This window comes from Filicampus tigris, chromosome 19, assembly GCF_054856515.1.
Source record: "Filicampus tigris isolate MCC_2025a chromosome 19, RoL_Ftig_1.0, whole genome shotgun sequence".
Classification (NCBI taxonomy): Eukaryota; Metazoa; Chordata; class Actinopteri; order Syngnathiformes; family Syngnathidae; genus Filicampus; species Filicampus tigris.
In genome coordinates this window covers 8,082,890-8,109,653 of record NC_141235.1, presented here as the reverse complement: position 1 = coordinate 8,109,653, position 26,764 = coordinate 8,082,890, and the positions used below count along the sequence as shown (strand labels likewise).

Here is a 26,764-nt window from a genome sequence, read left to right as displayed (position 1 = left end):
TGTGCACGTACATGTCCGCCTGTTCAGCCATCCCCTTCTCCCAGTGACGAAATACCACTTCCCGAACCCACTCAACTGGCCAACTTCCCACCTTCCTGCTGCCTGAAGGCCGCTTTTCTTTCTGGCAAATGATGGTTTCAAAGGGGGTTTGGTGTGTGTTTGAGGTTTGAATATTCACAACAGATTTGGGGGTAGGGCTGCTCGATTATGAAAAAAAATATTCATCAGGATTATTTTGGGGAATAATTGAAATCACTCATTATAATAATATAATAATATAAATCAATTATTCAAACGATCAGTATATTTTTTGGTACAAAACAAGAAAATGTTGAAAATAAAAAATATAAAGACAAATTTGACATAATTTATAAAAGTGCAAATGTATACACTCAAGTATGACTTCCTTGTGCAAACAAATTTTAATAATATTTTTTTACGATTATGCCAATTTTTGTAATCGTGGAGTGTAATAATCGTAATCGTAATTGAATTTCGATTAATTGCACAGCCCTATTTTGGGGGGGGAACTTTTGGTTTGGGGCCCATTTTTATTTAGTAACTGTTGATTTGTTTTAAACTACATGCATATGCTGTGATGGAATGCTACAACACAAATTTACACTGTAGGTCCAAGTTCCCAAATGAAATGTCAAGTCAATATCGTTAAACCCGCATGCACAAATGCCCAAATGGCATGTAAGTAACTCCACAAGTGTTACAACCGAGCAGTGACAACACGGACGCAAACAGCTCTCCGTTTCAAAAAGGTTGGTGACCCCCGCTTGTGAGACATTCGAATGATAACTGCAAATAATGATTAAAAATTTCTAAGCCTGTTCTATTGAGGCTTTAGTAGTTTTGATTTTGTCACATTCATGAATAGATCTTACGCATCTTCCTGTGTCGAGTTAGTGTATTTTGTTCTGCCTGTGCTTGCGTAATTTTAGCCTTGTCATAAAGCTTTTCAACAACAACTCTTTCAAGTCTATGTCACATAGAATTGAACCTTAGGTCCCGGGGAGAAAGCGTTTTTCTCTAAGAGGTGGGAAAGAGGAGCTTCCGGAAGCATGGTTTTGTCGCGTCTGGATCCTACTACGGCAACTGAGCTCTAAGGTTCGTTGGGACACACAAACACCTCCACCATGGTAAGGTGACGGCTCAAGGACGAACGGGCATTTTCAGTTCTTTGAGTACTCTAAAAAAGTTTCAAGGTTTGAATTTGAATGAGCGCGGATGGATCGTAGTCGGTAAGTGTCGATTGTGTGCCCAGCGATTGATTGGCAAGCGCCTAATGAGGACAAACGATATAGAAAGGATGGATGGGGAGTTTACTTTTGATAATGTGTTGTTGATTACTGAATTGGAAATCAGAATGAACACAAAATGTCTGCTAAGCCTTTTGAAAATCTTGTCGTGTCATATTTGACTCTGGAGATGAGAATAATGATCTTTTTTTTTTTTTGATTGACCGCTAGGAATTCCATTGAGTGAGTCGTATTGATTTTTGATTATTGTCAGCGCGACCCAATTGAGGAGAAATGGTGAGCGCTCCTCCAGTGAGCTGATTAATTCAACTTTAATATTCGCCATCATGAGTCAATGACATTTAGCCAAGAGCTGATCCCTCAGTCAAATAGCAAAACAGTACATACTTAAAGCAACACTTGTCATTTGTCCGTTTTTGCTGATTATGGCGGCGCCATGTGGACAAAAGCGGTAGTGTTTTGACAAAAGTCAACCACATTCCCCGTGCGCGACAGCGCGTAGTGTCTTGAAATCCTGAGCTCCCGCTGGCCTGCAAGTTGGACTGAATTACATTTCTATTTCCAGTAGCCGTATGAAAGATGAATAGCGATGAGGTCATGAATCGAATTTTGTTCAAACAATACTTTAGTTTTTTTGTTTGTTTAGTGGCTTCTGCCATGACACCAGTAATAGCGCGTAGACGTTCGAATCGACTTCCGTCCTTATAGCGAAAGGAGGAAGCGAAAATGCCGTAACGCACTTCAGGACATTTTTTTTTTTGTGTATGCCAGGGTTACTCCCTCCCTCCTCAAAGTTGCTTAGCGCCAGTAATAATGATACAGACCCCCTCAGGGCATGACAAAAGTCCCATTCAACTACTTGTAAGTCAATGTTTCATCAAAAGAGTTGTGAAAAAAAAAATGATGAAGGTCGAATACTTGCCCAGTGTTGCTTTAAAACATTGAAAAAGTGCGACTTTTCAGTGTCAGAATCTGAAAGGTTCCCGCTCTTCACCATTAGTGAAAGAGAGTCACAAAAGATGGCGGGATACATGATGTAGCAACCACTGCCAGTATCCTCCTTCCCTGAATGATACTGACAGCTTCCAGCCCCTATTCACTGGCTAGCTGCTCCTTTGGTGGTATTTATAGCCGCTATTGATCGAGACAGATTTGGCTGAGGAGGAAAAGCGCCACTTGAGATTTAGCCTGCTGACGACAGAATAAGGATTTGTGAGTCTGTGCAAGTCTGAGATGCACATGGCATGTCAGTCACCTGCAGCGAGAGCGAGGCGGGCCAGAGGCCATCTCTACCTCGCCCGCTGTTTCCGCTCTATTAAGAAGTGCCGTGCCGACGCGGAAATCGTCGCATGTTAAAAAAAAAAAAAAAGCCGATGCGTTGCCCCCCTCAAAACTGCTGAGCTTGGCTTTGCAGCCTACTCAAACCTGGAAAGCGGGATTGGAATGCACGGAACCAAGAAGTGACTTGACCCATATTGAATTAAATTAGGCTGGACTTGCACTGAATGGTTCACCCGTCACAATTCTGTTTTGTACACACCACTCAAAATATCAGCCTTGATGAGGACTGATGCGACAAAAAAAATGGATGAATGGAACTCCTGAGTGACTTATCATTGGTATCATTTTCTATTATTTATTCAATAATTGCATTGATATCTACTTTCACATTTGAAATGCCTTCCATAGAAAGTCTGAGCAGCTTCAGCAACAGGCAAGTTGGACAAGCGAGCGACCCCGCGTGGCAACGAATCGATGACCTCACGACACAAGACAAAACAACTGGGTTTGGACCGCCGATTAATCAATGACAACAGCGGGGAGCGGATGTACTGGAAATAATACCGAGTACAAAGCGTAACGTACGAGCACCACAGAGGTGGCGGGATGTGAGCTCCAAGCATCCAAATGAAACCGGAAACAACATTTGCGGCCCTTAGTCGCTCTGGAGTCACTCCGACATCAATCAATTCTCGTCGACTTGTAGGAATAGGAATCCACCGTGCGAAAACAAACATGCTGAGACTTTTTCGTTCGACATCTCACCTGAAGACTGGTGGCCCAGATGCAATTAATCGTAAATGCCTCGGTGGAGACTTGTAAAAGTGTGTGCGTGTGACATTATACAGAGAAACACTTTTCCCCTTTAACTCTTGACAGCATGCGTGTGATCAGAATACAGTAAAATTTTAAAAAAATCATTATTTTTAAAAGAGGGATTGTACCAAAAAAATGGCTGCAGTCTCAATATTATTAAAAGTGAAGACAATTTGGATACTTTAGCAAGTGGCCTGAATAAAATGATGTGACGTGCTAACCAACCACTGGGACACTGCTGCCAAATTTTTAATTTGTTAATCATTTAATTAAAATGTTTAATATTTATTGTAATGGGATGGGAGAAGCTGTCCTAATACTCTAAAACGGCTGACTTCATCAAGGCAAGATAGAGATGCATAAAGTGTCCTATAACACTTGATCATTTGTGTATTTTGGAGAACTCATGTCCCAGAAAAGACAAATAATAAAAATAGCATATCGTCGCTGTCATGTGAAAAACACTTATCTCCATTTTTTTTTCATTTTCTTATTTTGACCTGAATCATGTTTCCGTGTTACAGAAATCGCATTAAAGTGAAAATTAAAAAAAGTTTCCAAAATTGGAGACAAGTGTTTTTCACAGGACACCGACGATGTGTCTCCTTCGTTGCAACCATCGCCGGATTCCTCAGCCAAATTTTCTTCTCGTTTGTTCTTATGTTTCCAAATGTACATTTTTTGGCAGCAAAGCTGGGTCTGAATTATTTGCGCAATTTGTAGGTTACATCAGTTTAATCAAATGATTCCAAAGCTTCCAAGATGCAAAACGTCAAATCCAGGCTTGAGGCCCATTTAAAAAAATCGTAACTCTTCTCATGAGGTGTGAATCTTGAAAGAATGAAAGAGGAAAAGCGCACGGGTCTATGTAGCTAGGTAGCTATGATCTTTGGTTTCTTTGGCTGATGTAACATGGAGTGTGTGATTCACTCGCTTTAAATCACAGGCACAGCGTTTGAAATGCAGAGGGAAGAGGTCTTGAGGTGGTTCACGTGGGTAGTTGTTAGTGGAAGTAATGACATTAAAGCTTGTTTTTACTTCAACAAGCTGAGCTGAACATGAGGTGAGAATTTTAATGTTACAATCGGAAAACTTGCTTGATAGTGCTGCGGAATTTTGCATTACTTTTTCAAAAGGGTTTCAAATCGGTTTTCATTATATTCATAAATGCAGGTGGCGTTTAACTGCTATTGATGGACTAAGAAGAATATGAAACATGTTTTGAAGAAAATGGAGAAAAACATCAAATGCTGAACAAAAACGCATGAAATTATCCACCAAAATATCAGATTGGAGATGATCGCAAAAATACATAGTGTCGCTTTTTGTTCGTGGCAAAGTTGGTGAAATGCGCAAATTGATGTTATCATGTGCCAATTTATGTCGATACTTTGAGACTTTATTGGTACAGGCTTAAGTTCACGACTACTTTTTGCTGTACGTTGTCCCAACAAAAATGTCTGGTAAGGCAAATGAGCTTCATTGGGAGTCAATCTGAGGCACTTGAAATGCGGGCAGGTGTGCTCTGACTTCCATCTAACGTGAATTTGAATGTGATTTGTTGATTCTGAGCACAGCTACATCCGCAATTTTAGAGCGTAACACTTGAGCACCACATTACCTCATTTCACTTTGACATAAGCGCTCAAGAAACTTCTATTAATGGTGGAAAAAGATTTGAAATTATTAATCTTGGTGCCTTTATTTTTTTTTTTCAACTCATTCACCGCCAGACATTTTCAGACCCTCTTTTACCCCAATGTTTGAAAAAAATTGAAAAAAATATCAATAAATTCCTGGGATTGAATGGCTGGACTGTGAAAAGACGTGTAAATTCGCCAATGGCAGTGAATGAGTTAAATAAGGGGTGTGTAGACTTTTTTTTTTTTTTACATCCACTGTACATTTTGGTCTTGACATGACGGGGCTTTTATATATATATATATATATATATATATATTTATATATATATATATATATATACATACATACAAGTCCTGTAATAAAAACTAAACTCATGATTAAGTGGCCAGTGGGTGATTAGTCATCTTATTTCAGAACACGCTTAGCCATCTATTTAAATAAACTCTTGCATGTTACCTGGCCAGTGCCTGAACCTTTGCCGTGTGTCTCTCTTCCAGCTCGGCCAACTTTTTCTTCAGCAGTTCAATCTCCTGCCTCAGACCCGCCGAATGCTCCATTTCGCCATCCAGCAGACTACGAAGAGACCTGCCAAAACACACCAAGTGGACCATCCATGTCATCTGCGAGTACACGCACACACACGCACCCCAGCAGTTTGCTGTCCCAGATTAACCGCACTAACTCACACGGTCCAAAAGACACTCGTTCTCACACAGTACACAATTACACTGGGAGACAAATACTCTCCTCACAAAATGTCAAAATACTCAAAATACATAACTGATTCGCGGTGTTTTGTTGTGCCGTTAAATGAGCGTGAATCCCAGCCTTGCTTGTAACAAAGCAAAACGAATCACTTTGTGGCAACGTCAGCGGGAAAATGCCTCCCTCGATGAAAAAGGGCAGCGTATGAACGGGAAAGATGATCTAATAGCTTTCACCACGCATGCGTACGTGCCCCGTCTATATTCACGTTTGGCTTTGCGAGCAGCGGATAAGAAGCTGCTATATAACCCAACGTACCCATTTTGTTCCTCCAGCTCATCCTTCCTGTTCATCATGGCTACAATGGCCTGCCGCAACTCCGCTGCAAAGACACCACAAAGTGAGAGCTCGAACCAATATACACAGACACATATATTGCTGTGTTAATAAACTCAAGAAACGTTGACTGATATAAAAGGCGCAAAACATGAATTTTACACATTTGATTCCTATTGATAACTTGATAATAATAGTCACAAATGTTATTTGTCATTTGTCTATAAAGAGAAGTCTATAAAAACAATACATAACTCCCCAGAGAATGGGACTCCCATTTTTTTTTTTTTTTAAACAAATTAGCACTCTTACGAATGCTTAATTGTTACACAGATTTGGAGCCAAGATCTCAACTCAACATCTGGTCCTAGTAAGTAAACAAGCATCCTCTAGCACTGTTTGAGGAAACAATAAATGCATGTAGGTGCAGATTTTTAGACGAGCAATTTAGGAATGTTGCCCTTTGGGAAATATCATTTTAACAGTTTGACACATTGGATTCGTCCAAAAAGAGGAAAAAGGTAACTCGGATAGGATAAACACTGCTTATAGTCCCAATTCCTATCAAATGCAAACGACTTGCGAAAATACGATGTTTGAAATCCTCTGCATTACTCAAACGGACTATTAGCGATAGCTAAGGCTAACATCTACTTTAGCAGGATGTCCAGAAATAACCGCGGGAAATGAACTTTTTTTGGGGATGCTACAAATTACAAAGGCCACTAGTCTGTTCTCATAACTAATGTAGGGTGTCCGCGTCGCCCCAGATACAAGTAGGTCTCCGTGCAGCCCTGGGCCTAAGTGCCGAGTTTGGCTTTGGGGAGGGCGACGAGGAGGAGGAGAGGCGGGGGTGAAGAGCACGAGAAAAAGCAGGAAAAAAAAAAAAGTGGACGTTGCAGAGCGTCTATACCGCTCGTCATCAGCGAGCCAGAAATAAAAGTGACCTTTAGTACGACCACGCGTTCACAGCGGGTGCCGGAGACGAGCCGTTGGGGACTTGAGTAGAGCCAGACTACCCTCGGTCCTCACTGAGGAACTTTACAAATGACATTGCCAGCAAGTGCGTTAGTGAGGGAGAGGAAATCAACACTTGTCCGTAGATCCAAACGGTCGTTTAAAACGGTGTGTGGAATCAGTGGAGTGCCGTATGACATTTTTCTTGGTAGTCTACCACAGTCGTGACTGTGAATGAACTATGAATTCATATGAAAGACAGTTTAGCTATCAGTAAATCACACACTGAATTTTTCGTGCTTCACGAAACAATGATGTGAGCACTTTATACACTCTTGGGTCAAAACATGACCCATTTTGAGTCAAAAACGGACCGATGCACTAATTGGGTCCATTTGACCCAATTTGGAGGTCATTTGGGTCAAACTGACCCAACTGAGGCTCTGCAATGTCAAATTGACCCAAATTGGGTTATTGTTAACCCAACTGTTTTTTTGGACTAACACATTGGGCTTTAATACATTAATACAGTAAAAAAAATAGTCGACCTCCTGACATCGAACTGAAAATTGTATTCTACCACATTGCGATGAAGTAATCATACCGTCGCAGTGATACATCTAAGCGGTGTCAATCAAAACAGCATTATCATCCATGTAAAGGAAAAATGTAATCTGGGATTGGCTCTGGTGGGCCTACAGCAAAGAGAAGCGAGTAAACTGACATTTGTTTTGGACTGTACACTCTTGAGGACAAAATTGCATAGAGTAAATCGGAATTTTGTAACGGCATAGATTTTTTTTTTGTCTAGGTTGTCTTCCGTAGTGGTTCTTTTTTTCCCCCCAAAACATGAGGCAGCCACTCTACTCTGCCCCTTGTACACAACGCCCGCTTTCTCTGCGGACTTCTGTAACGTCTACAAATTAGCCAATCTACCGGGCAGCTAACAGAGCCAGACCGCACACGGCTCGAGTCGTTTGGATTACGCCGCACCACCGACATCTGCAATCTCACAGCTGTCACAAATGACATGAACTCCATTCACTGACATTGCTTAACATTTGCTCTCAAGGATGCCTTCAAAGCAAGGACGCTTTGTCGATTCACTGGACCAGCAGTGCCACCAGGTGGATAAAATGGTGGCTGGGAAGGAATGATTCCCCCCCCCCGACTGTTGATAGCTTATACACAGCACTAAGGCAATGGACCATATTGAATTGGCAAGTTAAACTGAAGTCATATACCTCACTGTTAGAACAAATATCTTTTGGCCAATTGGCAAATAATTCTAAAAGTAGGTCATTGGTACTGTCCTTCCATTCACAACATAAATCAACCACCAGCAAGTAGGCTATTCTATGATCTACTTTGTGCAATGCAGGTGTACTATTTCTTTGAACTGAATGCTGTTATATTGTATCTTCACAAATTGTTTTTTTATTTGTATTATTTTTGTAAAACAAATTGACTTTATTATTTTGCATCTTTTAGAACAATTTGTTGTGGCATGACAACTTTGTGTAAGAAAAAGGTCTTTTTTTTTTGTAAAACACATGAAAACGTATTAAAACGTAGAATTTGTGATAACAATTTTGCGCTTTGTTAATTTAAGAAAATAATCCAGACAATCTATGGGAAAAAGTTGTTTCTCTCTTCACCTATAACGTTGGAATGAATTCTGTAATATGAATTAAAGGAAGAAAAAAAAAAGTCATGAAAATACATTTTCAGCAATTCAATCTCACGCAATGACACCTCCACTTCATTAAAAAAAAAATTGAGTGTCTGCAATCTTGGCCCATTTTCTTGGTATTAGATCAATACCAAATCTCGCTGTAGCACACAATAATGCAGACTAATAAGCAAAATAATTTTTTATACCAATTCTGTCAACAGTATGGGTTTAGGGGAGTAAGGGAAGTAATACCTTCAACACAATACTTTAGCACATTTTTTGGGGGAAAACAAGTTAATTATTATGATCAGCTTTCATCAGTTTTCAATTGATTAATTTGGGTGAGTACACTATAGACTGAGCGCCAGCCAAACTGCAGGCAATTTAGTCTAACATGCGCACGTTGTGGAATGTGAGAGGAGCAGGTGACCAGAGATCTTCAATGAACGATTTTGTCCGGCTGGTGATTGCTTTTTATAAAACCGGTTTATTTCTCTATTTTACTATATACAGTTTAAATCTAATACACTGATATTTTTCGTAACAAAACTATTTGGGGAGGGGTAGGAGCGGTCGAGCGCCATTTTGCAGTCAAGGTATCACCTGTTCACATCTGTACACATTCCTTCCACCGATTTTACGGACGGAAGGCTTGCTCGCACGGCAGACCGAGAGAAGAAAAAAAAAATACAAATACTCACCGACTGTCATGGATTCTGGCAGAGCAGATGTTGGCAGTGTGCCGCCGAGCGTAGCCGACAGCGCCGGCGGACTGGACCCCGCGCTGAAATACATCAATATTGCCAATGTCAGTCTTTTCACTAGCTTTCGCTGAAGCAGTGGAGCGGATGGCCGAAGTGCATTGCAATAAGTGAGGACTTCACACTATAACACATCCTAGAATACATCATAGCAGATGCTTACTTGAGAGGCGGCCGAGATCCGCCGTCTTCCATCGGCCCCGATGACTCAAACTGAGGAGGAAAGGCGGCCGAGTCCTCCACGGAGTTGACTGAAACATCATGGGGAATGACCGTTAAGATCTGGAAGATCTGGCCCGTGAAGCCTTGACAAATGTTACTTGATTTGTGTTCAAAACTGCTAAAAAAAAAAAATTGACGTGCTAGAAAGTCCATATTTGGAATTAGCAGGCCAATTTTAGGTTTAATCAGCATAAACAGATTTTTTTTTTAACTCACTGCCCAAAAAGTTTTTTTTATGTCTTTTCATAGTTCAGCCATTCAATCCCAGGAATTTATATTTTTTTCTATTTTCAAACCTTAGGGTAAAAGGTAGAGATAAACCCATTATTAGTAGTCAAGGAGACCGATAACCGATATTAGGGGCCGATATTCATTTTCACTAAAAAAAATGTTGGTGTCAAAATAAAAATAAAAACTCTGAACTTTGTTTAATCGTCTTTGACCATATGTTTATTCAACAATTTTTCAGATTTGCATAACGTTGATTTAAAAAAAAAAAATTATAAACATAAATGTTTGCCAATGTGGCCGTCTTTGTTGTAAAATTCTAACACAGATAAATACAAAAGGTGCATAGAGTTCATATGGTCAGTAGAATCTCTTATAAAGTTTACTGAAAATTTAAATAAATAAAGTACTTCCTTGCAGTTAAAACTGTTTAAAAATTGATTTATTATCGGCCATCAGATTTTTAAAAATTGGTCTATCCCGAGTAAATGGGGGTCTGAAAATGTCAGTTAATGAGTTAATTATTTCCCAGAGCAGCAACACCAAATCCGGTTTGTTCTAAATACCTTTGAAAAATTTCTATGGCAATTATCTGCAACATGGCTGCTCAGTACGAGAATACAATACCTGGCTGCGGGGTGGCGGCGTTGAGGGGAATGAGGACGTCCGAGCTGCTGTGGTCCATCAGTACCTGCACCGGGCTCCACGTGGACACGCTGGACAGACTTCCCACCACCATCCTAAAAAGAGAAACATTTCCAAGTCAGACAAGCTGGGAGTGACCTTTCTTGACGCCCTACTCGCCTCACAAGTCACGCGTTGACATTTGGACTTTGAACAAGGCATGTCTTGTTGAGTGAGAAATATAGAGAGATGAATGGATGGAAATAATACTATATTTTATTAACTCATTCGCTGCCAGACATTTTCAGACCCTCTTTTACCTAATGTTGGAAAAAAATTTGAAAAAAATAAGTTCCTGGGATTCAATGGCTGGACTGTGAAAAAAAAACACGTAAATCCGTCAATGGCGGGGAATATATTATTTTGTACTGCTTTTTTGGCCAACTCACTGGTCAATGCTTCTCTCGTCGTCCTGGATTTGTGCTCGGCGTTTGTATTTTTCCTCCTCACCCTCGTCGTCTTCCTCCTCGTTATCGATGCTCTTTCTGTCCGGCAACGGAGGCGTAGGCGCGGGTGGCGTCCGGGAGTGATGGGGTGACCCCACCCAGCTCGGTGTGGCCGTGTCATCCAGCCCGTTGTGAGAAGGTGACTCTCGGAACGTCGGCTCCAGGAGATCAATGCCTTCCTCCACGCTGCTTTGAACGGGATGGGCCTGACTCTTGCTAATCGCAGCAATCTTGGGGAAGTCGTCCTCACCCTCTTCCTCATCCTCAGCCCCGCCTTCCACATCGTCATCAAAGGAAATGATGTTAGTGACTTTCTTTTTCCTCCGCCGCTCCTTCCGTAGCCCAGAATCTGGGTGGAAAAGGACAAAGGGAGGAGGAAAGAAACACATTGGAGTTAAGTTACGAAACATTTTGGTCCTTCCCAATTCACAATTTAGGGCCCATTTCGCTTTAGATGTTCCATCCTATCAAAAAAACATTACGAACGGTACAAAACACTTCCGGTTCTGAGTCTAAAACCTCTCCTGTGTATTAGCAAGAATTGTGGACTTCCATTTTCAACCACGCAGTTAAAATTTTAAACGCCGCTCATGCTGCTAAATAGAGCACACAGAGGGGGAAACGGTGCCGGGCGAGCCCTGTGGAATAAAGCAGGGCAGACGAGGTCTAAATGAGGTCAAAAACGAAGGTCTGGAACCCGCTGCACCATTTGGATGGAAATGCGTGCAAATGAATTATTTCCTGTCAGAAGGCAGTCACATGCGACTAACCACATGTATAGAGTCACTACTTGGATTGAGTTCAGCACATAGGTTATGCTTTCCTATTGGATAATGCAAACAATGATTCATTTGGGGATTACAGCAAAATCGAAGGGAAATATTTTGTTCAACCTTGGAAGGTTGGTGGTGAAACATCAAGAAAAAACGTGGTTGGTTGGACATGTTTAAAAAAAAAAAAAACAAGACACAGTAGTGCTCACTGCTAGGTTATCACAGTAAAAATAAAAGCATTTCCTCACATAACTTGAGAACTCAAATTGGTACAAAAACCACAGTCAGGCCTAAAAAAAAAAAAAAACTGAAGTGATGCTCATGCAGAAAAAATCTTCAGTGTACAATGGAGCCTAAAAAAAAAGGACTGAGCAATGGAGAAGTCATGTGGTCTTGAGTTATGCAAAGGCCTTGGAGTCATAATATTGGATTATTGGTCGTTTGGCGTTCTTGCAATTGGGGGTAAATTATTGTTGATTGATATTGTTTTGAAATAATTGAGGAAAAAATCTGTTTTAAGGAGAACACATTCATTAGCAATACTAAGCTAGCATTAGCACTGTAAACAAGGCAATATTAGCCAACTAAATGTGATGGCCTTTGAAGCTTTATACAGTATTTCGCAATGTACAAAAATCTATTAAAAATCAGTAGCAAAAGTACCCGTGGAAATATTGCAAATCCCGCATCGCTTATGAATCTTGAGCTGCCTGAGGTCTCTTGCTCAGCTTCTTTCTGCTGGTCTTTTGCCTAGTTGTCAGCATTTTTTTTTTCCCCAGAGGTGGATATTCCACCATAGATTCAGCAAAGCTCCTTAAGCTAACGATAGTAGGTCAGCACAGGGCGGATTTTTTTTTCCATTTATCATGTCTTTTTTTTTACTTCTTTTTGGGGGGAAAATCTGAAAATTCTCCTTTGGTATAGGAAAAAATACTTTTCCTTAGCATCATATTTGCGAACTCATGTTACAGCCTACCAGCAGAGGTGCTACGCGGCAGGACAGGTAGCGGGTCCGAGGCTCCGTCCACCCTGGGGCTGAACCCTGGCACCACAGCGGTGGCGGTGCTGATCTCTCGAAGCAGGCTGCTGACCCCCTGCGTGGACTCCTTCCACAGGCTGCCGATGCCCTGCGTGGACTCCTTGAGCAGGTGCGTCATGGTGGAGCCTCCGCCTCTCGTCGGCCCCCCGTTCAGGTCGCTGTTGTCGATGTTGATGGCGAAGAGGATGGAGTTCAAACCTGCAGAGAGGCGAGGCGAAAGCAAGTCATGACAAAATGTTCTCGTTAAGACGGATGCAACTTTTGAACTTCCTCAAAGTGCTTGCTCGGCATTTTCCAAAAAGCACCCAGTGAGAGAAAGCTGGCATAAGATCAGTGCAACATATTCTTAATATTTTAAAGTTTGTCCTCAGCTGGCTGGTGCTTATCAATAGTTCAAAGGGGAAGAGCGAAATGATAACACGATTATAGACTAAAAATTTGACTTTCAAAATAATGCTGAGACTTTATTGGCACTGTCATTGTTGTCATTGGTGTAAAATGGTCAGCTGTCTGGTTACTGCTAATCAATCAAAGCTGTCCGTTATCTTTGCAAAAATGGCTTGGTCATTAATTTTGTTTGATTTTTGTTTTTTAGTACAGTCCTGCTGTTTAAAGGGGGAAGTCAACCCAAACATATGTTTTCAAGAATATGTTCTATGCAAGCCCACTAATTGACACAAGGCATTCAGATAAATATTGCATTTGTGGAATAAGAGTTAATCCACCTCTTTTTAGCCATCTCTGCAGGCGGCCATTTTGGCACTTATGTTGACTGAAAATGACATCACAACTACTCAGGGCTCAGGCAGTGACTAATCACGGCTGACCTGTTTTTTTTTAAAGCCTGAGCATCTGTGATGTCATTTTCAGTCGACCGAAAGTGACAAAATGGCCGCCCCCTGAGATGTCAACAAAGGGGCGATTTTGCTACTTAACTCATATTCCACAAATGCAATGTTAATCAGAATGCCGTATTTCAACTATAGTGGGCCTGCTGGTAAGATATTCTTGAAAAAAAATGTGTTTGGGTTGATTCCTACTTCAAGAGCTCATTAGATTGTGCAGGAGTACATAAAGTCGTGGCTCACAAGAGTAAAAGCACAAGTCATGCCTGGTCTCGTTTCTTTTCACTTCCTTAATTCTACTTTCCAATAAGTCTCATTCAGTATGCAACTGAATTGAATTTTTTTTAAAAAGTAGTGGACTATGAAAATGTTCTGGATACCTCTCACTCAGTCCGCGACTGGTTAATTGTGAGAATATTGGGATGTATTTCAATCACAAGTTTACCAGTATTGTGTACCTTTGACGTCCATTTCCTGTAATAACAAAAGTTCCCTAGCAGAAATGACACCAAAGAAATTCAATAGAGACTAACTTATTAAAACAGCATTTCACACAAGGATTTGAAAATGTGTCTTATGTGCCGTCATTTAGCAAGGTGGCAAAGTAGCTTCCTACGTTCATACAAACACAAACATTATGCAGACCTGCTACGAACATAGCCACCTCCAAACTCACCTGCAGCCATGGTGGGCAGCATACTGGCTCTCTCTTCATCAAGCATGAAAGCCCAGTCTTCATAGTAAGTGCTAAAAAAAAAAAAAAAAAAAAAAACAAAGGTGGCAAAGTGAATTCAAGGGAGTGCATTAAAGCAGACGCACATAAATATCCTGTCAATTGCTGCACTCGCCGAGAAACCGTTTTAAGAAGTTTTCATCCCAAAAATAAAGATACATGCTCCCGTGACAGCGCACTAACCCGAGGCGTGGTCGGTCAGCGAGCAGCGTGTGCAGGTAGCGTTCCAACGAATGCTCATTGAGAGCGCAGCGCATCCAGGCCCGGCCCCGGCCCAGCTCCGACGAGATGTGACGGAGCGAGTAGAAGCGCTGCAGCTCGTGCCGGTTCAGATGCTCCTTCACGTAAAACCAGAATGTGAACTCTGGAGGAGGAGGGGGTCGGATGAATTCATCGTTAACCATCCCCACGGTCGGCGAAATGGCATAAACCATTAACAAACGCTCGCTCGCTAACTTAAAGATGCACCTTATGACATGTTTAAACATTCACACGAGTGAGTCCTAATGGGATAATGCGACTCATTTGCATATGATTAGCATACAGCTCCAGAAGTGTGGAATTTATATCTGCGATGGTTTTGGCTTCATTAGTCTGCGGCGAAGCCTCGAGTTCAAACGCAGGAGAACATTAGAAATGCTAATAGTCACGAATGAGGCGGTAGTCATTACTGTGGAATTAACAGTCACCGCATTCGTAAATAGTGTGCGGTTTTCGGCGGTAATGTGGCAACTAATGGCGCCTCAAACAGCGGGACGGTTTAGGGTTCAGTTGACATTAACAACCGGACTACAAGAGGATCCGAGTAGATTATTCATACAGTAACACTTCCTCATGAGAACGCCGCATGAGGCTCGGCAGTAAAAAAAAAAAAAAAAAATTGAAAAAGATATAAATATACAACCCACATGAAACTTGTACCGAGGTGTACAGATAGCTGCTTTCTTCCATGAGCATGCGAGCAAAAAGATTGACAAATGTATTATTGCTCATTTCTTTTCGGGTCTGTTAACGCTTTCAACAATACAGATATTACTTAAGAGGTAGAACATTGTTTTACATGACTTTGTCTTTTAGTATTTGTTTAAGTTTACAAAGGGAGGGAAAAATAAAATAAATTAAAAAAAAATAAAAGTCTGTATATTTTTTGCCGATTTAAGGGGCAGAGGAATGTTGAATGAATGGCATTACTTTCGTTTTATAGTGTAATGTATTAATTTATTCAAAAAGAAAAAAAAAAGCTCTAAAAATCAGCAAAAACAATTTTGGGCCAATTTTAAAAGATTTAATATTGGCCGATTAATCGTCCGGCCGCTAGTTTTCATCTCTCATTAATAGTCAGCGTTTAGCTTTCTGATGTCTGCTATGCTTTATTAAGATATGACTTAAAATACACTACTTCTGTTCGATTTACCAGACGAAGTAGTATCGGCACACAGTATCGGTATCAGTACTGGATTTTACTCAGCATAGGATCTGAAAGGAAATCAGTTGGTATTGGAACGTCACTACTGCCAAGCAAACCTCAGATAGCTATATAAAAATAGATCAGAAAAGAGGATGTAGAGTGAGTACCCTCTTTTTTTGTTTTTTTTTTAATCATTTACTTAAATAAAACACACAAGTACAATCCAACCTCTACCTGCTTCAGCCTTACTGCTGAAGCCCGCAGCCTGCTTGAGGGCGGCGGCGGTGAGGGCGAGACCTCGGCTCTTTCGCAAGCCGTGCTGCAGCACCGCCTCAAATTGGGCACAAAGACAGATAACCCTGCAGACGCAAGGAAAACACCGTTTGGTTTTATGGTGACACAGCAAATGTTTCACAAACACTATTACAGCGGTGCCTTGAGACAAATTTGTTCTGCGACCACGCATCGCACAAATCATCTTTCTCCTTTGAAATGAGAAGAAACGTTAACGTGGAATGTATTTTTCTAAGAATTTTGTCATTTTGAAACGCATTCATAGGATATAACAGTACATGTCAGTGTTATCATGTCTGTCTACGTTTGTTGCTCCACCGTTCGTGTTCAAATATCCACCGCGACACTGATGCTATTTGTTAGCCCGTCTTTGGCATTTTGGCATGGTTTGTTAGCATGAAGCAAAACAGAATAAAAAAGTTTAAATACACAAGCTGTAATTCACTTTATTTGATGTTTAGTTTGATAGCAAACCTCAACTGGGAGTGGCAATAGATAACTTGATGCCCTTTTTCTGGAAATAAAAATAATTTTCTTGTGCTGCTTGAAGTGAGTTGAGTGCCACCCGACAGCGCTCGTAATTCGAATTCTTACAAGCCAAAGCAAAAAAAAGGGGCCGAACAAAAATGTGTATCTTGAAAAACATTAAGTCGGGTCACTCCTATCTCAAGGCATCACTGCGTAAAGCCGAAAATGTTCATTTGGGGATGGCAAGTGCTGAAAACCTGCTGTCCGAGTCTGTTGCTATCTCCTTTCTGCCGCCAAAGCGGATTTGGCACTGGGAAGACAAAAGATGAATGAGAATGGATGAGAGACACACTTAACTCTTGCATAATATGTGACATTTTGCCACATAGCATTCGCCCACGAGCTTAAAGGGGACACATGAATGGAAACTGACTTTCTTAATGGCTACAGATCATTTACATAATAACCTCCTCCACAACCGATTTCTTTTCCATGACCGGCTAGGCTGCGGGAGCATTCGCAGCCACTTTCAAGCAACGGAAACACAGACGGAAACATTCTGAGGCTCTATCATGTTGAAATCCCCACAACCTGATGGGTGCAACACAGTTGCTATCACGTCAAAGCCAAAAGGTAAGCAGAGCTGCATTGAGTTTTTGGAACGCAAAGGTTACCGTAAGTTACTTGATTAGCTCTGAGTCGTGAGTCAAGGTACTACTATATTAGGGATGCTTTGCCGAAAGCATCTCAGAACTGTGTAAATCATGAAAAATAACAGAATGCCCTTAAAATGGTAAAGAGCAATGGCTAGAATGAATTCACACACACATGCTGACCAATGTACAGTTATTGTTCTGAAATGTGGCTGAAATTTATTGTGCTAAAAGGCCCATTGAATGTAGAGTTGTTCAATGGAATGTCATATCTACACAAGTAAAATACAACAACAGACTATGGAAAGGTGAAATGCACTAACCTGTTTGACAGCATCTAGTAACCTTTCCAAGAGGTTCTGTCTCTTGGAGTCACTCTGCACAGTGCCTGCAAAAGGTGAACAAGATTATTTTTCGCGGCATGCAATTTCTTAACTCATTATGTCATAATTGGAAACTAAACGTGTCAGAATCAATTGATTAATCGACAACTAATCAATTATCAAATTAATCAACACTTATTTTCATTTTTATTTTAATCTACCGTCAAAAATATTTGATAGGAACAGCCCTGTTGGAAATAAAGACAGTTATGCACAAGCATTATTGGGGAGGAAAAATGTTTGATACCTGCCGCACCCAAATAAAATAATAACATATCTCTTACATAAATACAATTGTGTTAGCTTTTAAACTGTAGTTGTTACAAATCCTACTTTTTTTAAAACTGCAGTGTCATCTGCATCCTCGGGCCCAATACACATTGCTTAGGAGAAATGAGAAGAAATGACAAATACAGGTAATTCAGATTTCATTTAAAGATCATTTATTTTCAAGTCAGTAACTGATAAATCTTCAAATGCAGAAGCGTTACAATGCAGATGTATTTGAAAGTTTGACAAATCAAATGGACTTCTGCTGCAAAAATCCTAGAAGGGTATATTGCTGTGGCTTTGCAAAAACGCCCGTGCAAATTATCCAAACATAAATTATATTTTTACAAACACAAACTACACTTACCGTTCATTGTGACGACAAACCTTTAGGCGCATGAACATCCAAGCTTGACGCTTCCCCACCGATGTTGTTCATCCCTCTTTGTGCTGCTAATCATCCACCGTGGAGGTTTAGCGAGGGACCGGACTCATGCAGCTTCCCTGACCGAGCTGGACCGGCCCCGCCGCGGCTCGAAGAGCGATGCTCTGTCGGTGAGCGGAGAGGCCTTGTCGGTGGTAAATCGCGGGAGCCGAGTGACCTCCGCGGGATGACAAACAAGTGTCGAGTGATCCATACGACGCCGAGCTGACAAACTACGCTTGTCACAAGCCACCGTGCAATATTGGAGTCATGGAATAAAATGTCATTACGTGATAGCAACTGACAGTGCGAATACCGGAAGCGGGTTGTTGACTACCAAGCCGTGTATGTCACGTGACAAAACCCAGCTGTCACATGGCCTTGCGCAAGTGGTCATGGGAAACGAAGTTTTTCATTGTCCTTTCGCTGCAATGGTTTTCGTTCACATCACAAATAAATACAGTGGTTCAATGACGTCTCTACATTACCCATAGGTGTTGATGTGAGTGTTTCTGATTTTTTTTTCTTTTTTTATTCATACAGTATTATATAGGTTGGATTCTGCGGTGGCCCTGAAGCTCACAACACAACAACAAAACTGTAGTGTACAAAACAGCAAATGAAAAAAAATAAATAACAACACCAAACAACAAAAAGGTAAATACAAAAGAAAATCAAAAGACATAACCGCAAATAACAATAAAACAACAAGAAGCTAAACACAACAAAAAATAAAAAGTTAAACAGCTATACAACAGAAAGCAGTGTGTAGTTACATATTGTGTGCTTCCCAATTTCATGGCTTGTGTTAACTGTTTGATACAAAAGTACAATTACAAAAAATTATTTACAAAGGTTTGAAGAGTTAAGCAAGACTTTGTGGGTCTTGTTTGCATACAGTGGATTGTTAGCAATCTGACATGGCCACATACCCCCGAAACATAGTTGTATTTTACTTCAACATGATAAAACCTCACAGGGTCCATTTACTTTTCACATTTACCGTGGTACATAACAATAGTGATGATCCCTGCCTCGTTATCGTCTGCAGAACTTTGTTGAAGTGTGCAAGATGTATATCTTATCAGCCAGATAAGACCATGTGAACTTATCTGGACAGTTTTGTCTAATCATTACCCGCGCATGATGGCAGAGCAAACGCCAAATCTCTTTCCAGTACGGGTTTAGAGCGTCTCTCAATCAATGTGAAAATCACTGATTCCCAACCAGTCTGCCGTGGCACATCAAGAATGCCATGAGGTGTGCTGCAAGAAAGTATTTACTGAAAAAAGAATGTTCATCTATCAATGCCACAGACACATCGTGACGGGCAGAACAATTTAATGCTCTTCCAGTGACAAAACTGCTGGGTCAAAAGTAACCCAAATTGGGTTACCACCAGGTTATTAGTATGATTTTAGTTAAAAAAAAATAATGCAAATTTGATGAGCAACATTTTCAAAAAAATAAATTAATTAATTTTTTTTTAAAAATGACCCCAACCTTGGGTAAAAGTAACCCCAACTGCTACTCAGCAGGTGTGTTAGCAAAACAACCCAGCATTTTTTGGACGTGTGTTTGATGGCGTGACGTGCGATTTTGAGCACCGTAATGAGTTGTCCCTGAAGCTATCCCTCGGCTCATTCAACAGGCAAGACATTTTCGGACAGGTGCTTCACTTTATTTGCAGATTGGAAGCAGACGATCAAAGTAAAAACGAAGTACAAATGAACACGAGATCAGTTTCAAGATCAGGACAAAATACAGTGAAGCGTGCCACCGTCTTTAAATAAAAAGAAAGCTCGTTCCGCTTGACAAGGGTGCTAATCCAAAATTCAGGAGCTTTGTTTCTTCTTTCTGTCGCTAAAAGAGAGATTGCCAAGATCAAAACATCAACAATGGAAGAGTGAACATGAATAAACATAAGTGAAAACGTTTACCTGTGGTCTATCATGAACATCATCTTGAGATGCACCCCAAAGCTCCTTTCCCACGGTTTAGCTTCTATCTAGCACCTTTTAGTGTAAATGTATGTGACATTGTCTTAAAAGACATTTGCTAATTTAAGTTTTATGACATGGGATGATTCCATAATTCCGCACTAAAAGATGTCATGGATGAATTCATATTGACAGCGTCTCTCTCACAAGTTGCTTTGACGATGAGGCCATGCCGCTGTCACAGATAGTGAAGAGTGACGACGCCTCGGTGTTTGGGGGTCTCTTTCCCGCCGGGCCTTCTCTGGTCGCGCCGAAGTTCTTTCTCAGAGAGTTCCGAATGCCGCTGGAGAACCGGTCGGACACGCGCCGCACCACTCGGCTCAGTCCTTTATTCCTGGGCTTGATGAGGCCCACGTCGTCCTCCAGCTCCTCGGGCGGCACGTCGATGTTGCCCGAGTACCAGAAGACCCACCAAATGAGGCTGAGGAAGATGACGATGGCGCCGGCGTAGATGAAAAGGTCGTGGATGGCCAGGCCGCCGAACACCCCCACCATCATGATGAGCACGCCGAGGATGTCGTGGGCCACGGCGAACCAGAAGGAGCACTTGCAACGGCCCACTCCTCCGTACCGCCTCTCCACCGGCGCTTCCATCTGCACGGAGGTCGACATGGCCCTTGAGAAAATCGGCTTCCAGATGCGGATGACCGAGCGGCAACGCGCTGCGAGTCGCAGGCGTAGCTCTCACGAGCTGTGCAGTGACAACGGTCGAAGTTCAGTGCGCGCATGTGCTTATCAACAAGTCACACCGGCCAGCTGACTTGGGGGGGAAAAAAAAAAAAAAAAAAAGTTGAATCATCATTGCAGTCACTGATGCTATCGTGGTTCACTCGCCTGACTTCCGTGCGGGCGGCGTGGGGCTCACTCAGCGACAGTCAAAACAGGAGTGTAAATGCGTGCCTCACAAAATGTTCAACTCCTTTTTTTTTTTTACACAATATTGTAATTGATTGAGATTATACAATAATCAATACAATACACAAATAAGCGCTAATACTGGCTGTTACCAGTAATGAGCTGCTCTCTTTTTTGAGGAGACGTCTCAGCAGGGGAAGATATGATTGGCTGTTCCAGTTAACTTTCTTTCCTACGTTGGCGAGCAGAGAGGGGAGGGGTGAACAGTTACGCACCGAGGAGGAGGAGGAGGGAGGGAACAAGACGAAAGAGACACTGCAAACACGGATGCCTTCTTTTGCTATCAAATCAATCAAATCACATTTATTTATATAGCACTTTTTATACAAAAAAATGCAACTCAAAAGTGCTGTCCAATAAAAATGTCCAAAACACAACATAAAAGGAAGACTCGCTACCGCCCTCCCTCCCAACAAACTCAAAGACAGTACATCAGCACTCGCAATACACACACAAACACAAAGCACACAACCTGATGAACTGTTAAAAGTTAAAAAAGGCTCATTCACACTATGTGCATTATCCTAAAAGAAAAGGGGGGGGAAGCGGGTACTAGTTAGCCCCAAGGACAACATGAGTAGCACTGTGACTTACGCAGTATTTAAAACAAAATTAGAATGTTGCTTTTATTTCAACTTAATAAGGTACACATTTCTTCCAAACAAAATATTCAGTTTTGTTAAAAAACAAAATAGGTTGTGTTGAATCGGAAAACTGTGAGGTTTTCATTTACCCAAATATTTTAAAAAGAGGTCATTTCACAGCTGTAATTTAAATACTGCGATACCGCAATTTTTTTGCTCACGCTTACACTGTCAGAATTTAATGTCGGCCCATGCCTGACTGCATGGCAACCATCCCAGAACATAGTCTTCCTTTTGACCAGTCAGTTGAGTTAGCGGTAAGCGCTATACAAAAATGGATGAACGCATGACATGAAAGTCAAGCCACTTGGTAGTAGCAACGACGCCTCCTCTTCTCTTTCAATATTGGCATCCAAACCAAGCCCACCACGACGAACATCAGTCCCACGGACACACAGGCGGAGGCCACGGGTCCCGCCTGCACCACCTTACAGAACTGCAACAGGAAGAGGACCACGCCCACGCCCGACATCAGAGACCCCATCACGATGGAGATGATGGACTTGTGGAGGTAGGACCAATCCGAGGCCGCCGTGGCCGAATGAGAGTTGGGACACAAGCTACCAGAGTCATCAAAAAACGTCGTCTCGTCATTTCCTTCCATCATGTCCACAAACCCCAAAAAAAAAAAAAAAAAAAAGTGTGACACACTTAAAAAACGTGAATCATGACTTAACCGGTCACTGTATCAGAATCATCCGAACGCAGCCACCTCCCGATAGAGAGCGATGTCATCTGTCGTGCTTATTCGGTTGTTGACACTGTAATTCCAGATGGCCCTGGACCACACCCACACACAACAGCTCATCGTGGATGAATGGACAAGACACACCCACCCGATGATAGCGCCATCACACACGATTGGACGCCTCGCTTCATCATTCTCATCCTCATGTTTCACCAAAACATACTCGACTGCACAGCAGGATAGTTCGTTTTGGATGCTTCCTTATCATTTTGACTTTAAAAAAAATAATAAGAAATTGTTCATTTTAGTTTCTAGACCGTGCTTGTTAGTTTTTTTTTCCCCAAAAAAATGCCTCGCTTCAGTTGTTTTAGTTTTTTTTTTTAATATGAAGTTGTCAACTTCAAGATGAAAAAAAGTCATAGTTTTGTGTAATAAAGTAAACTACAATCCTCAAACAACTGACCTTCCTTCTGTACAGACGTACAATATTGAAAATGCATTTAAAATGAAACCTGAAAGAGCACGTATGATTTTTGGACATTTTCCATATTGTAGTTCTTTCAGTTTGTTTGTTTTTTTTAAAAGGCATTTTCATTTTTAATTCACCGAAACGCTTTAACTAAAATAACCTTGCTGCACAGGTGGGCAAATTATGAAATATATTGCTTGATTCTATATTGCTTTGATTGATTTAACTAAAAAGTTGGCTATTTGACTGATTGTAAATAATAAGCAATTTAACAAACAATTTATTCTGTCCATTTTAAAAATCAAACATGGCCCCTTTGTCCACCCCTGCAACACCGCCATTCTTCTAACCTTGCTGGACATGTACAGACATTTGTTTCACTTGCACAATCTTAGGAGATCTTACATAAAAATTCAACGTCAGTATGCCATAAACGTTGCCCTTCTACATCCATAGAAAATGCAAGGTGTTGAAAAATGCAGAGCCATCGCAAGCAGTGGAATTGTATGCGAGGGGTACAGCAGCTGCACAAGCCTGAGAAGCAGCCCTCTGACAATAGACTCGTCGCCGTACACAACAGCTGCGACACGTGCACACAGCTCAGATGACATATTTGGCTTGAAAGCAATCGAGGCTGAGGCACTTGGGAGAGAACGTGAAAAGGTGCCAAAAGCATAATGTACGATCATGACAACTAGCATAACGCAAGGATAGCTAAACATGCGGTCAAGGGCCATGTTTGATTTTTAAAGAAAGATTGGCAAAGTCATTTAAATCTTTCTCTCTCCTCGGTAGGTTGCAATAGAAATACTGAGACTGGAAGAGTCACAGAAAGGTATAAAAGTGGATGTACTCGGGAATGTATTGGCTGATTAAATTTGTGAATTTTGTCATTTAATTTTTTAGAGAAGCATAATTGTGCAACAGATGGGCGTATTGTTAAATGACAATATGGCTTTATTTTTTTCCTCTGACTTAGTCGAACCCAGCACGCAGTGTACATAAATACTCATTGGGCAAGATCAATGAAGGTATTTTATTCTGGGAAAGGATTGAGAAACTGACTCGACTTATAATTGGACATACTTCGATCTAGGAAAGTTGAGATGGGATAGGTTGAATATATTGACAATCTTACAAATTATTGCGCAGTGTCCAAAAGAATATCATTTCGTTTTAGCTACTTTCACTTTTCTTTTTTTTGCCATGGGAGCCTTGCCACCTTTCTTGGTCATTTTGAGCAGTATGCTTGCATGTTTCTTATCAGCAGGCCTGGTTTTCTTGCTCTGCGAAAGAGGGGGGAAAAAAAAAAAAAGTCAATGTTGGAAATCTTATTTAACAAGAAGTCAAACTCGTGTGGTTGTGTGCACCACCAACCTGCAGTTTAGGCTTTTTGCCCTCAGTCTTTATGGGGACCAGCTGGGGAATTTCTTCATCATCTTTCTTTTCTTCATCATCATCATCCTTCTCCTCCTCTACCTTCCTTTTCTTTCCCTTCTTTCCCCTCTCCTTTCCCGAGGTTTGTTTTGTGTCCTCGGGAGTTTCTTCAGCAGCGGACTGCTGAAATGCAACACACACAAGGGGGGTAAGTACACTGCATTTGGAACCATTTGAGCAAATCTGTTCCCACCGTCTTTTCCTCGGTGGCTTTGGGCTTTGTGAGGTGGCTCAAGCCTGAATTGTAGATGGGCAGGGCCACAGACTTTTCACTCTTTAAGTGGATAATCTTCAGCACTGGTCCCTTCTACCCAAAAGCAGAACAGGCATTTAGACAAAACGAGTGCCGGTGGAAAGATGTGAATGATAAATGATGACAACCTCTGCTGTCATGGGACGCCATGAATTAAATTGCAGGATTCCGTGAATAAAAAACACGGACGTTGTGGTTTAATAAAAGGCTGTACTCACCATGCGTATTTTGTCCGCCACAGTTTGGACAGCCGCCTCAATGTTTTCCAACAACTCATCAGCAGTCATGCCGGTGTGGCCAACACACGCCATGCTGAAAAACACAATGACAACGTCTGGTCCAAGTATACAAAACGTAGATACTTAAACGCCAGCTCAGGTTGAGCTTTTGCGTATCAAAGCAGTAGCTGTAGACTCCACGAGGGAATGACGTCTTCTTGGCATTTATAGTGTGTGGGGGGGCCTACTATAATTTAATCAATGCAGCAATAGTTTATTGGTTACAGGCATTAAATCGGGTGAGCAAACATGTTTTAAACCCACCAGCAGGAGCCCTTGTTGTTGACTTTCACACTGGTACCCTGGACCACTTTCTGGATATCTCTGGCCAGATGTTTGCTCTGCAGGTTCAATGCAAGAGGCTCCCTACACAAGGAAAAGCTGTTAGCATGACTCCCGAAACTTTAGTCGCAGCGTTGACGCAATGGCATAAAAAGAAATGCATGAACATTTAAGACCGACATACAGTATAACGGGGAATATACTTTATAATTTGTTCTAAACAGGTAGTTGGGTCCACTTCCTGACCACCTTTCAAGAATGAAATTAAACAGCCATCCAAATCTTTAGTTATCTGCCATTCTGCAATTCCACAGTGGGGCTAATTTCCAATGTCTCAAAAATGTCTAAATCTGACCTTTTCCTCTCATAGAAGTGCTTCCCGAGATGGGAAGGCAAACGGCGGCGAATGCGGTTATCAGAGAGGAACATGTCGAAATTCCCCAGTAGGCGTCGTTTAGCCTCAAATGGTTTGTACTCCGTCTTCAGGACCTTGAAGGGGATTATCTAAAAATACAAAGTGACACAATCAATGTCATTCCAGTCCGATCCATAAGGACTTTGAGAAGTGATTATGATTACCTCAGTGACATTTTTAACTCCCCTCTCTTCCAACAATTTCTTATAAAACCTCACGGTTTGGTCCGTGGTCATTTGGGGCTCATCTCTGGTGAATAGACAGACGTCCTCTGAGTCTGTGCGTTGGCCATGAGGCAATGGACTGATGACCAGAAAACAAGAGCATTGTGAACTCTTCAATTCATCGTGACAAAACAATCACACGGAATTAAGATCTGTTGAGCAATGGATACAGTGCTGATCCAGAGAATACCAATGGAAACGTAACAACTTGCAAGATGTGCTGTTGCACATCGTGTAAAACACGCTGATAAATAACCTTACATCCGAATGGTCTGCGCCTTCTTGGGGATCTTCCATAGGGTGAAGAGTATGCTGATCTTTTGAGACTCGTCCGTTAAAAGCTTTTTTCCGGCCGACTTGCTTTTGAGGAAAGCCTGGAGAGCTAGAACAGCCTTTTTCACCTATGAAAATAATCATTCGGTTTGATAAGATGGCCAGACAAGACTTTTATTCCATTTAACAAATCAAGACTTCGCCAGTGGGTTAGCTTTGCAGCTAACACATATGCGAAGGCCCGACATTATGGCCACGACTGGCCAATGCATAAACATATTATTAAACCCTGAATGAAACCTAGTTATATAATTGGCTAAAATGGTTCAATTGTTAGAAATAAAACAAAAACAAAAAGAAAAACTTTTTTTTACCTGTGCCTGGTCCAGTTCAACGTGTTGTTTGTCGTCCATGTTGCCTTCACGTGTTCCCGACGCGCGCATGCGTACTAGTGCCGCATACAACATGGGGCAACGTCACAAAAATAATTGAAAACTTTATTTGTACGACCAACATTTACAGGTGGCCCTCAGTTTACGATTAAATATTCTTTCCGCGGAGACGTAAGGCGCT

The 26,764-nt window shown here is 41.4% G+C and overlaps 3 protein-coding genes and 1 long non-coding RNA gene across 9 annotated transcripts in view; 1 reads left to right on the top strand and 3 right to left on the bottom strand.

The window, feature by feature from the left end:
* snx29 (sorting nexin 29) overlaps positions 1-18,674 on the bottom strand; it is an 89,476-nt gene extending 70,802 nt beyond the window's left edge. The window contains exons 1-13 of the mRNA XM_086016262.1: positions 18,257-18,674; positions 17,560-17,624; positions 16,841-16,893; positions 16,056-16,180; positions 14,597-14,777; positions 14,357-14,427; positions 12,773-13,033; positions 10,967-11,372; positions 10,521-10,633; positions 9,607-9,694; positions 9,384-9,466; positions 6,033-6,096; positions 5,466-5,594 (exon numbers count right to left, since the gene is read on the bottom strand). Coding sequence (XP_085872388.1) covers positions 5,466-5,594; positions 6,033-6,096; positions 9,384-9,466; positions 9,607-9,694; positions 10,521-10,633; positions 10,967-11,372; positions 12,773-13,033; positions 14,357-14,427; positions 14,597-14,777; positions 16,056-16,180; positions 16,841-16,893; positions 17,560-17,624; positions 18,257-18,263 — 1,646 coding nt within the window. The 5' untranslated portion in view covers positions 18,264-18,674. The remainder of the gene's footprint in view (positions 1-5,465; positions 5,595-6,032; positions 6,097-9,383; positions 9,467-9,606; positions 9,695-10,520; positions 10,634-10,966; positions 11,373-12,772; positions 13,034-14,356; positions 14,428-14,596; positions 14,778-16,055; positions 16,181-16,840; positions 16,894-17,559; positions 17,625-18,256) is intronic.
* LOC147129279 (uncharacterized) lies at positions 979-9,376 on the top strand. Of its 3 annotated transcripts, XR_015082495.1 has the most exons (3): positions 979-1,116; positions 5,507-5,959; positions 6,050-9,376. It is a non-coding gene; the product is annotated as an uncharacterized LOC147129279 (long non-coding RNA). The 3 variants fall into 3 exon arrangements; XR_015082493.1 differs by having other exon boundaries at positions 5,507-9,376; XR_015082494.1 differs by lacking the exon at positions 979-1,116 and adding an exon at positions 3,061-4,428 and having other exon boundaries at positions 5,507-9,376.
* Positions 18,675-19,972: 1,298 nt separating the features above from the next.
* On the bottom strand, positions 19,973-21,042 carry LOC147129277 (transmembrane protein 238-like). Its single transcript, XM_086017071.1, has 2 exons — positions 20,254-21,042; positions 19,973-20,176 (listed from the first exon to the last, which is right to left on the bottom strand). The coding sequence occupies exon 1, from the start codon at positions 20,923-20,925 to the stop codon at positions 20,437-20,439; it is 489 nt and encodes a 162-aa protein (XP_085873197.1). The 5' UTR covers positions 20,926-21,042; the 3' UTR covers positions 19,973-20,176; positions 20,254-20,436.
* Positions 21,043-24,046: 3,004 nt separating this feature from the next.
* rsl1d1 (ribosomal L1 domain containing 1) lies at positions 24,047-26,702 on the bottom strand. Of its 4 annotated transcripts, none has more exons than XM_086016167.1 (9): positions 26,566-26,702; positions 26,180-26,319; positions 25,859-25,997; positions 25,635-25,783; positions 25,262-25,363; positions 24,938-25,031; positions 24,660-24,773; positions 24,407-24,589; positions 24,047-24,315 (listed from the first exon to the last, which is right to left on the bottom strand). In XM_086016167.1, exons 1-9 carry the CDS (start codon positions 26,656-26,658, stop codon positions 24,196-24,198), a joined length of 1,134 nt encoding a protein of 377 aa, XP_085872293.1. In that variant the 5' UTR covers positions 26,659-26,702; the 3' UTR covers positions 24,047-24,195. The 4 variants fall into 4 exon arrangements, with proteins under 4 accessions (XP_085872293.1, XP_085872294.1, XP_085872295.1 ...); XM_086016168.1 differs by having other exon boundaries at positions 24,407-24,586; XM_086016169.1 differs by having other exon boundaries at positions 24,660-24,770.
* Between the last annotated feature and the right edge of the window lie 62 nt (positions 26,703-26,764).